Genomic DNA, 12,205 nt, shown 5'->3' with positions numbered 1-12,205 from the left:
CATTCAGTTTTTATTAACTGTAGCTTCAAACATAAATCATGACTATAAAAGCCATTATCAAATATCAAAGATTGGTCTTTTAAAGCTGACACCTTAAAGGTACTTATTTATTTGTAATTTTATTCAAATTGCTAACTGCTTTTAGAAACATTGATTTAGGTGTACATCAATAAATTAGAATACTGTACAAAGTCAGAATAATTTCAATCTTTTAAAAGCAAATTATTTTATTTGTCATGAGTCATAGCAATCACAGAAGATGCATTTTGATTATTATTATTTTTCTTGTTCACAATATTCTGATATATTGATGTACACCACAGCAAATACAAATATAGCTGAACTACAAGGATTTAACATTTATCCATGGCAACAGTAATAATGCAACACTAAATGAATGAACTCAAAAAATCTACAACACTTTCCAGGATAGCTCAGATGCACAACATAGATTAGCCCAAACAAACACACCAGTGTGTCTGTTCATAAGTGATAAATCTTTCCAACTTGATCCTCAAGCACAAAAAACATCTGGTGTGGCGAGAAAGGAACTCTTCTTCATCCACATCAGCCACCATAGCAACTGCATCTTCATAGGACTCCTTTATATCCTAAAATGCCACACAGAATGCAAAATTATTGAGCAATAATATCCATATCAAAGATGTAAAAGTGAAAATAAAGCTACATTTTTTTTGTTAAACTCCATTCCTTATTATCTATTTTTAAAATTCTGATGAGCAAATTAGTGTAATCCTCAAGTATAACATACCTTGCATATTTTGAAAATTCCTGAAGATTCCTCCATAAGGGAATTGAAAAGGCCAGCCAGGGATGCTCCCCTTTTGGAAGGAATGTGGTTTTTGTCCTTAAAGAATATTTTTTAAAAAACATGAAATTTGGAATTATAATGCTAACAACAGAGTAAAAATGTTTTGTAGTACATATTTTGCATAAATATGGTCCATATTTTCATCAGCTCCTCCAGTTTTCTTCTTTGTGTAAACTCGTATCAGCTGAGAAAGATATACATCCATGCTGACTGGTAATCCAGTGAAATTAGCAGTAGAGCTGAGAGTTAGCAAAAAACATGAAAAAATTATTGCATCATATGCTGGGTGTAGAAGTGAAAAACTGTAGCTAAAATGATTAAACTCTATTTTACCATGATGTTGTATGCTATGTAGTTTTGAAATACTATTTCCCCATACAAGCCGCCAATCGCTATATTTTAAATTTATCCAGGCCGACTTTAAGCAATGCTAGGGGACAGCTGGGCTAGCATGGCCCATTTTTCTGCAAATTAGCAAAATAGTTCAATAAATTCACCTTCAAGTTCTATATAAACATTTAACAGAATTGAAGAAAAAATGCTTACCTCGTAATTTTCACACTGAAGTTGCTAAAATTCTTTGTTGAAACTTTCCTCTAATGGCCGATAAGTCCAGGAAAAACAGTGCCAGTCATCACAGTGATCACAACTTGATCAGTTCAAAGCAACAATACTCAAAATAAATGATAAGCATATGTGTACTTATTGTAAATGAGTTAGAAAATGAAACTGTTAGTTTTGGATCTACTCAACTCAATTTATAAAAGTTACTCTTACTATTTAGCTGAAATGAGTACAAATAACTAACTTCTTTTTAGTAAGAAGCACCACTGGGTTTTACAGTGTAGCTTTTACTGCTCCTGAACACATCTGTAATGCATTGTTGTCTATCTTTGATAGGGCAACTCAAACCAAATTTAACAACACATGAGGAAATTACTTTTACTCAGCATGACAATAACTATTCTAATGTTATCTTTTGACAACCAAACTTTTCCAAAGTCACTGTCTTGTACAGTACATTATATTAAAATCCTGCATGACAACAAGTCTACTTTGAAAGAATGTTCCCAAAACAAAACAGACAGCATGTTACACATCATCTCCAGCACAACTGAACACATAATCAGAGCTCCAAAATATGTAGTAAACATCTGTATACAAACCTCAACTGTTCTACAAGTCTTATTCTCATAACATCCTCTATCATTAATGATAATGTGGATACATTTTCACCTGCCATGGCACATCCCAGTCTAGCCTTTGTCTTACCTGAGACTCATAGGGCAGGAAGGCTATGTGGATCTCAGTCAAGGCCTTCATGGCTTTGGAGGCGCGGGATTTGGTCAGCAGTCCAAACAGTGAGTCTGGGATCGCTGCAAAGTATCACATTTCAATCAGTTATTCTCGCCTAAATTTTGAGAAAGATTTGCTTTATTGATTTATTTTGTTGATACCTAATTAAGTTATATTTGGATTAGAACATATTAAAAGAGAATATATGCAAATAAATTGGGGTTGTAATGATTCCTCGAATGATTTGAGAATGATTAGTACCTTAATTTGCCTGAAGGAATCATAATTCCTTCAGGCAAATTATCTGCCTTGAAGCTTTGTTAAATTATGTTCTATTATTTGGCGCACCGTGTTCTGGTCAGGTGATTATTTGTGTTGTGCAATGTTCTCACTTCTGCCTATGAGTTTTTGACGAAATCTAAGTGCTAGCAGCATAATGTCCAAATTTCAAATTCGATCCAAAGGTATTTCCCTGACTTATGACAATGTCCAGGTTTTTATCGTTTTTCAGGGGATCAATAAGAATCCTTAAATTGACTGGAGAATAGATTTTTTCTTTCTTCACAAATGTCTTTGTGAGTCTGGTTCTTTATTATTGAATTGAATATTAATTTCAGATTTTTGTAAAAATTTTATCCAGGTTAACTTAAAATGTGAGCTATTATTGTCACAGGTTAATTTTCTAAATTACAGAAAATTGCTGGGGATGCTCAAATACGAAATATTTGTTGATATCTAATATTAATACTGCTGTTATGGCAGTATTTACCAATATTTTATTTGATAAATTTTTTTATTCGATTACTCATCAGCAAAATCAATTATCAACAACAGATAGTGTCATCCAGAGGGTTGTTTCACAAAACCAAGACAGTGGATTATAAATTGGGATTTTCCAGCTATCCTCCTTAGTTGAGCCTCTATTCAGTTTCACCAAAGCGGTAACACATAGGTTACCATGGTGATTTATTCTGTGAAGCTGGCTTGCACCAGACCAGGCTACCAGCCAGGCTTAGGTAAGCCTAGATTCTTTTCTGTTCAGTCAATGATCACACCAATTATAAATCAGTTAGTTTTGTCCATGACTCCATTTTCAATTTTATCACCCTGCATTAAAATACAACAATTTATTGTGGTTTTTAGTCAGGTATGATTAATTTTTTAACATTATAGTGTTAGAAAATACAGATTCTGTTACTGAATGGTCTATTAAAGACAGGAAGGCCTTTAATAGACCGTTGCAGTGATGAGGTTATTAGAGAAATAACTGATAAAGAAACAAATGTATTGCAATCAAATCAAGCCATATTAGTTGTACATGTCAGATCAAACCCTATTTCCATCATGGGAGAAGAAGTGGAGGTGGTCAAGGAATATAAATACCTCTGTGTTCGCCTGGGCAACAGACTGGACTCCAGATACAACAATGAAATTGTCTATAAGAAGGACAGACCAAACTGGACTTCTTGAAGAAGCTAAGATCCTTCAAGGGTTGCAGCAAAATGCTGCAGATTTTCTATAAGTCTGTTGTTGAGAGCGTCATCTCTTCACCTAAAAAGACTCAATAGTCTAATAGAGAAGGTTGGTTCTGTTCTGGGGTCAAGTGTGTTAATGTCTCCACAAAGTGGGCAGTATAAGTGAAAGAGTATGACAATTTTTTAATACATTTTAATCAACTCATTTCTGTATTTCTCTCTCAATTCCAAATACAATTTTATTTCAATATTTTTTTTCACTTGATGTTGCAATGGAGATCAAATCATTTTTTTCCCCCAATATCATTCCTGACTGTATGCTTCTGTGTTTGATTATGTGCTCCTGCTCCTGGGCCACACTGAAGCATTAGGATGCATTAAAATGTTGCTTTTTTACAGTCCTTCAACAACATAAAATAGGAAATAATTAGCACAACAATACGAGGACTATAGTTATAACTAAAGACTCTCAGCCAAACCTTTACCGCATCAGATGGAATGGAAACATTTTGTATTTGGAGAAGGTTAAATGAACTCACTGTCAGTGAAGAAGACGTGGGCTGCTCGGTACCTCGGAGACTGAGGGTCTCTGAAGTCTTCAATCAGACCCTCAACAGACTAAAACAACACAAAACTATGTGACACCTTCCAAACTGTGCTGGGGAACAGGCAGCTCATCGATATAAAAAGGAGTTAGTTGGGTTTCATATAAACATACTTGCATGAACTCAAACAATAAGTTGACACATATCTTCTAATCTTTGATAAATATAAAGATTAGACTTTCAATAATTGGCTGGTCCTGAATTATTTACCTCATCTGATGGTGTGATTAAGTAGATGGCCTCCATGCTGGGCAGAGGCTCCCGCCGCTTGTTTATGTCTTCTACAACTGAAGAGCACAGGCAGTAAAGATTAAGCCTCATCACTCAAATCTATAACTGTATGTGCTGATCTTATATAAACTATTCTATCCAACATTTATTATGATACAGTAAGATACTACAATCTGCAAGCATGCCTTATGGTTCAGTATAAAGCACTGAAATAATGGTTTATTGATCATCATAGTCAAGTCAAAGAGGGGCAGTAAAACAGGAGAGAAGCAACAATAACTTTATATCCTGGCATCCAATTCTTGTTTTTAAAGATCTTTTAAGTTATTTGTTGCATAAGAATTCCACACAGAAAAAAACTGTTCATTAAAACTAAATCATTAAAGCCCCAAATTATTAAAAAAAACAACACTCACTATATAGTAACATTGTCAAAAAGTGTGAACGGAATAAAACTTTGAATCAATAAAATGAAAATCTAATATAGAATCAGACAGAGCTTACTGGTGATTCCCTCTGACATGATGTCTGTCATCTTACAGCAGGATGAAACCATCCTCATGCTCAGCTTGTCCACCACCAGGGCCTACAGCACAGTTCCACATAGCAAGAGGAAGATCCACATTTCACTTGAGGTCAGACTGAAGAATAATATTTGATGAAAAATGTGATCAGAGCAGCACAAATACCTTCCATTTTCCTTTTTCTCTTGCCTTCTTAATCACGTTGTTCATTATCTCTGTAAAGTCAAGAGACAAAAGGTGAAAACAGCAGTAGGAGTTTAATATTGAACCCACATTAATTCACCATCATTTGCAATAAAATTTAAAAACATTTTTGCAGCTTTTCCCAGTCAACTGCAGAGCTTCAGGACATGATTATAAATAAATAATAAATGTATCAAAACATATTTACAGCCATTTTATGAAATCTTGTGCTTGTGACAAGTTTATCATAAATGCCTTGTATGGTTCTGGCTGTAAGGCTGATTATAGTGTGATCAAAGAAGGATGGATGAGGTGAAAAGTTTCAGGGACAGGTGCAGCCCCAGAAGTTCATAATGAAGAAGGCCAGTTCAGTGGAACTTCTGGAAATGATGGTGCAAAAAAGGGACTCTTCATAAATTCAAGAAAATTATGGACAACCCTGAGACTGTCAACCAAACATTTACCACATCAGGTGGAATAGATGTGGTATAGAACAACAGAACAACTTCAGTCCAGAGATCCTTCCTGCCCACAGCCATTGCATGCTCAAAAAATGTTTCTGGACCTTTCTCCAGATTTGTGCCTCAAAACCATCCTGTCTCTGAGGTCTACAGAGACAATCTCTTTGACTTTATGTTTGGTGTATTACCTTTGACATGCACTGGCATCTATGGGACCTTATATAGACAGGTGTGAGTCTTTCCAAATCAAGTAAAATCAGATGAATTTACCTCAGGTGCGCTCCATTTCAGCTGGCGAAACATCTCAAGACTTTTCTATTAGAATAACTATAAATATTAGAATAACTATTTTGCCAGCAAACTGAAGGATCAGTTTTCAGGTTCCAGTAAGGTCTGACTCAGGGAGATGAATACAAATGTAAGTCACATTTTTCAGACATAAATTGTTTACAAACAGAAATCATGTCTAATTTTCCTTCCATTCACATGTTATGGCCCCTGGCCTTTAGAGCTGTCTAGGCTCTTTTGTTTATGCAGGTTCAGCTGTGACAGCACACCTTCCTCATTGGCTGCCTGGATGCTGCAGAAGAGAAGCGACACCATTGGAACAGCAGGGGAATCAGACTCTGATGAGGCGCACCTGCTCCCTATAAAAGACTCCTGCAACCCAGCTTGTAGGAAGAGGTTTTGTTCAGCTGCATCACCTTAATTTGCTTGCTTGTAACTGTTGACTGTCTTGGGTAATTTTGGAATATTTTGGTTCTGATGACCCATTTTGTTCTACAGAGCAGTTTGACTCTGCTTTTGACTGCTTATAATCTATCTAGAAGCTTGTGTTATGGAGGCTTGGTGTGCCCTTTGTGTTCGTTTTGAGTTACTTTAGACTGACTTGTTTTTTTGGGGCGGGGGGGAGTTGGTCATTAAATTGTACTTAACCCTCTTTTTATTCTAGTCCTATTTTTGAATGTTAATTGGGTTAAGTTGTACTGTACTTTGTTTGTAAAAAATAATGTTAAAGTTCACTTGTTTCTTCAGACACTTAATGTTACAACCCCTGATCCCCTAGACCTCGGGGTCGTAACATTATTCTACATGATGTTGTTCCAGTGAAATGCACTGAACGAATATGTAATATGACAAAGCAATGACTGTCACATTAATCTCTGAGTTAGCACAAAACATTTTGCCTGATACCATGTGATCTGAAGAGTAGGATGGAATATTTTGTTAGCGTTAGACAATACACTGTAAAATCTAATTAGTTCACCTTACTTAAAATATGCAAACTCATTACCTCAAAAAATTAAGCAAAGTAAGCTTAAGATCAGTAAGGAAGCAGTACTAAATCAAGTAGTACAACTGACACAAAATAAGTTCATGTAACTCATTTGTCATGCATTGTGTTAAATTTTTTGTGTGTGGACTGCATTATACACATTTCTTGAATGAGTCTTTGCCCTTCCTCTCTCTCCTTTTTCCTTTAGGTTTTATTGGCTCTAGTGGCCTTTTCTTGAGACAGGAAAGTGGATAATGATAGAAAGGGAAGACATGCAGCAAAGGTCATCAGGCTGGGAATTGAGCCTGTGACAGAATCCAGGACTAAGGCTTCCATACATGGGTTGTTTTACCTCTGAGCCACCGTAGCACCGCTGTCTCCCACTTCCTACAATTACCAATTACATCAGCATAAAATATTTTAATAAAATATACAACAAAGGTTAATTCACTCTCGACCATCATTGTCGCTTGTGTGTCAGATTTACAGGAAGACCAGAAAAACAATACAAAGGTTCCGGTTTGGGATGTCTGCATGTAGAAAACATGCAAATAATTGTATTAATGGCCAGGAAAAAAACATTAAATTAGTTGACTGGTGATATCTCTAATCATAGGTCAACACACAGTGGTTGTCCTGTCTTTGACAAGCACAGACTGTTATTGTTAGCAACTAAAGTTAGCATAGTGCCAACAGCTTAGCTTAAGATGAAATGATACATTGACATGATCTGATGTTCCCCTGTGTGAATGTGCTCCTGTTCATGGAAACGCTGGGATTAGTCTCTCTTTCATGAGTCAAATGAGATAAATTACTGGCTCCAAAACAGAAAAAAAACTCAAGTCAAGCATTTGTACTTGGATGCATGCAGCATTGAGTCAAAATACTTTCCAACACAGGAAAAAAAAGCACAATTATCAAATCGCTACTTTTCTAAATCAATCCAGTTTAAGTGAGTTGGTGAGTTAGAGACTTCAACCACAAATACCAGAATTACTTACTGAAAGTGAGTGTTGATAGTAATTTGATGAAAACTTGCTGTCAAGTTAAATTTTCTATTATATACCATGTTTGTATTGCAGTGTTTGGCCAACATAACTTTGAATTCTTCCACAGCCAGACCTCCAAAGCAGAAACTGAATAAACAGCCCTAACTGTGGCAGTTTTTAACTGTGATAAGCAACGACTCTCACACCTCAGTGCTGACACGGACACTGAAAGTCTTTCTCTGACTGTAGTCAATACAAGCGTTTCCAGCACTGTGCAAGTCCAATCTGTCAGATGGAGAATGAAGAGACTCAGTAGGAGGGATCTGCTGCAATCACTCCACTAATCTGCTCCCAATCCTCTTACCACTCCCTGCCGCTATTTCTGTTCTCTTTCTGTGTCAGTGGGTGACGTCACATGTAAACAGGCTGGTTCTAGCTTACACACACTAAAAAACACAGGACACTAGAGTCATCCAATAGGGAGACACTATGAATATTGCACAAATATACAAATGTAGTAACTTAGGCTTTGTCAAAAATGTAATGACTGTCCCATCCTGTCTATGTATCACATGTGATATGATGTGATAACATGATGTCCAGGGTAATTGTTGGACTATTGTACATACAAGCAAAAGTAAGATTTTATTCCAAGGTGATTATTTTTGTTCTGATCAGATCAACTTTTATGGTTTTCCATAAGGTCCATGAAGAGAGCCCAGCAACTCCTAGGAGGAAACTTTTAGGTTCACATATTCATAAATTCTTCAAGTCTATAACTCACTGCTTTTATATTTTAAAAATCCCTTTTAGTGTGCACCTTATGTACACCAAAAGGGAGGTAGTAACGTGGGAGGTAGTTGCGGGGGTAGCAACTTTCTTAAGTTGCTACCCCCGCAACCCGACCCCGGATAAAGCGGAAGAAAATGGATGGCTGGATGGATGGATGGATGGATGGATGGATGGATGGATGGATGGATGGATGGATGGATGGATTATGCATACATGCTTTAATATTCACACTGAAGATGCTTTTCTTGATTTGAATGTTCAGCCATGCCCCCACACTGACACCAGCTAAATCTGTGATGGGTCCAGTGTAGACACAGTATGAAAATGGGTTTTCTGCAAACTGTGTCACCTGACTTGAAGCCTCATTAGATTGGAATGTCTGTCTCGTGAAACCTGTACTGTTTCACCCTCTATTAATCAAAATCTAAGCTGATGAAATATGAACTGAACTATGTTATATTGAACACAGATTCTTTGAAGCTCAGTTATGAGATCTCCAAAACCTATTCTTTATCTGTGAAAACATAAAACTGGAAATTTGTCTGTGTTTTCTGTACATGAGTACCACCTCAGACTAGGACAAGTGTGAAAAGCAACATATTTCAACTACAGAGAAACCTGGATGACAAAATAATTTCTCTGTTTCTCTTCATGTAAGAAAATATATTCCTAATTTTCCTTAAAATGTCTTTCAAATCAACTTATTTGTCCAACCAAACTGACAGATTAGTATTTAGTTTAACTTAGTTATGTTTTTGATTAATTACATTACCTTTTCCATTAAAATGCTTTTGCAAAATATTTGGAGAACAGGAGGGGTTTGTTTACCCAGGATTAAGTTTACATCATATTTTTTAAACTACAAGGTGGATCCTTCTATCTTTAGACTCGGTTGAATGGAAATCTGTGCTTTTCAGCTAACTGTGGTACATATACAATACTATATTTATATGAATAATATGTCAGAGAAAAGGAGAAATAAATGGCATTGAGTTCATTTTTGAGGGTATGAACTTAATTTGAGAATTCAACTGAGAATGCATAAACATGAACTAGTTCAATGTTCATTTCTGTAGCCATAAAATTCAACCCACAAATACTCAACCAAATATAGAATAACTAGCAGAAAAATTGGTTATAATAAACTGTCTTTAAATTGCATTAAAGATTGAAGGGTGTGAAAAGCATTAAAGTTTTCAGCAAAGTTGAGAAGTACACTCACATTTACATTTAAATGCTAATTAGACTGAATTTATGTGACACTTTTGACTACAGTATAGTTTTACACTTACTGACACATTCACTCAGTTATGCTCATTAATGTGCACAAATTCATAAATCTATATATAAATCAGTACCCTACTTAGGGCTAAGCGAGTTGCTCAGAGGCACATCAACAAGTGACAAGAGAAAGATGGAAACAAACACACAACCTTCCAAATGTATAGGGGAATTTTACTGCAGTGTACTTTTTACTTCCACTTGAGTGATATTGTTTTGAAGTACTCCTCTGACTTGAGTACAGGTTTCTGGCTTCTTACTTCACTGAATGAATAAAGATGTTTTAACCATATAAAAGCACCAGACGCACACACACACCTGTGAAAGTCAGACTTCTTATTTTTACACATTGTTCTATTTTTATTTTCCATCTGCAGGTCTAGTGTGTAAAAAGTAGATATCAGTGGAATTGCTTTAACCTGTTCTGGCGTAAAGATGAATTCAGTCTTGTTTTTTTGGGTGGGGGTATTAACGCAACGAACTGCAGTTTTTTTCTAACTGCATTAATGCTCCCTTAACCCCCAAAAAACAAAAACAAACATTGTTAGTTGACTGTAACCTAGCTTAAGATAAATTGATACATGGAGACTTTTTCTGATGTTCTGCTATATGAACGTGCTCCTGTTCATGGAAAGTCCACCATTATCTCTTTATCATGAGTCAGATCAGATAAATTACTGACTCCAGAAAAAAAAACTCAAGTAAAGCATTTGTACTTCATGCATGCAGTATTGAGGCAAAGCAATGGAACAAACACACAATTATTAAAAAGTACTTTTTCTAAATTATTCCAACTCAAGTGGAGTGAGTTGGACAGACTTTTCAACCACAAATGCCGAGTAACTTACTAAAAGTGAGTGTTGACAGCAATTTGATTAAAACTTGTTACAGCTCCAGTACAGCTCTGTCCTTTTTTCTTGCTGGGTTCTGAACACAGGCCTTATGCAAGTGTTGTAATTTGCCCTAATTGTTGCTTTGCTGCTTTGAAGCTACTTTGCATGCAGGACACAGGATGTTTTTCCTCCTCAGAACCCCATTTGGTTTGGTTTGTATCTTATGGTTGGTTTTTGTCAGGGTTATTTTGGCTTTTGCTTATTTTTGGTTATTTATGGATTTTCATTCATCTAATTTGGTTTCTCATTTCAGGTATTCAATTTAAGGTTTTCTTTAATGTAATTTAATAAATTATCATTATCTTGAAGTCAGAAAATCCTTGTGTGGGGGGCTGTGTGTGTATTCTAATACTATCTTTATATTTATGTGTCATAGATCCTCAAAAAATGCTGCATCAGCTTGTTGCACGCTACTTAGAATAAACTGAAAATAATTTGCATTTAAATTTAAAAGATGCTTTTTATCTCGTAACTGATTTATGGAAAAATCTAAAACTTTAGTATCTTGTCACTACTTTCAGAATTTCAAGATTGAATCAAAGAGTAAATGAACACTAACCCATCCGTGGGGTTTTATTTTAAAACAAAGTGAAATGGATTTGAGTAATAATGAGACAGACTTTTTAATCTGTTTTGGGGTTTGACTGAATTTGATCTTCCTTCCACTGTTCTCCTCTTCCTCTGAAACGCTGTCACAACAGTTAATCCCACAGATAAAGATTAGAGAGGCAGGATTTACATCGACCAAAGTATCCATGCGCCTATTTTTCCAACAAACACCAGAATACGGGCTCCTTGTATGCCACAGTTCCGTGGAAACCTAAGAAACTGGCTGAAATCGGCTTCAAGGGCATCAGGGGCAAAAACAGCTCAGCGAACACAGAAACCTGCGTCATCAGATTACTTTTTATCGACAATTATCCGCAAACTTGTAGACTGTCTCCCAGTCTCACACACCTCACAACATCCACTCCCAGTGGGACACACTGACTGTACTTCACGTCAGAGACAAAACTCAGTTCTTCTTTGTCACATGGCCGAAATGTATTCCTAAAAATGAAGACAATAAAACTGTTCTTACTTTCTCCAACAATAGCTTTCAGTCCAAGCGGTGCCATGGTGCGTCCTGTCCGCTCCGCACTGCGAACAGCTCCGACTGCCGCAGCGCTTATCTGGACACAACAGGCTTCCGTTCCAAATTAAAAGCCTGGCCAACGATTATATTGTCATTCAATAGCATCCTAGACTAGAATGAATCAGAAAATTCTTTCTTATCACATCTAAAGGAATGCTTTTCTAAAAGATTGTAAATACGGTTTAACATGATGGGTGTTTTTAAGTGTCATTTTGTGTGGTTTATCACTTTA

General features: G+C 36.1%; 1 protein-coding gene across 2 annotated transcripts in view; it reads right to left on the bottom strand.

The window, feature by feature from the left end:
- Nucleotides 1–12,004, bottom strand: part of LOC102233940 (syntaxin-binding protein 1-like) — a 28,110-nt gene extending 16,106 nt beyond the window's left edge. Inside the window, exons 1-6 of one of the 2 annotated variants that reach the window (XM_023342775.1) lie at nucleotides 11,920–12,004; nucleotides 5,129–5,178; nucleotides 4,944–5,025; nucleotides 4,419–4,495; nucleotides 4,143–4,221; nucleotides 2,105–2,208 (exon numbers count right to left, since the gene is read on the bottom strand). In XM_023342775.1, coding sequence (XP_023198543.1) covers nucleotides 2,105–2,208; nucleotides 4,143–4,221; nucleotides 4,419–4,495; nucleotides 4,944–5,025; nucleotides 5,129–5,178; nucleotides 11,920–11,956 — 429 coding nt within the window. In that variant the 5' untranslated portion in view covers nucleotides 11,957–12,004. Of the gene's footprint in view, nucleotides 1–2,104; nucleotides 2,209–4,142; nucleotides 4,222–4,418; nucleotides 4,496–4,943; nucleotides 5,039–5,128; nucleotides 5,179–11,919 lie in introns of those variants that run through there. The other variant, XM_023342776.1, reaches the window with a different exon arrangement.
- Nucleotides 12,005–12,205: the final 201 nt, after the last annotated feature.

The sequence above is a fragment of the Xiphophorus maculatus genome, chromosome 11 (assembly GCF_002775205.1).
Source record: "Xiphophorus maculatus strain JP 163 A chromosome 11, X_maculatus-5.0-male, whole genome shotgun sequence".
Classification (NCBI taxonomy): domain Eukaryota; kingdom Metazoa; phylum Chordata; class Actinopteri; order Cyprinodontiformes; family Poeciliidae; genus Xiphophorus; species Xiphophorus maculatus.
This window is presented reverse-complemented; position numbering and strand designations above follow the sequence as displayed.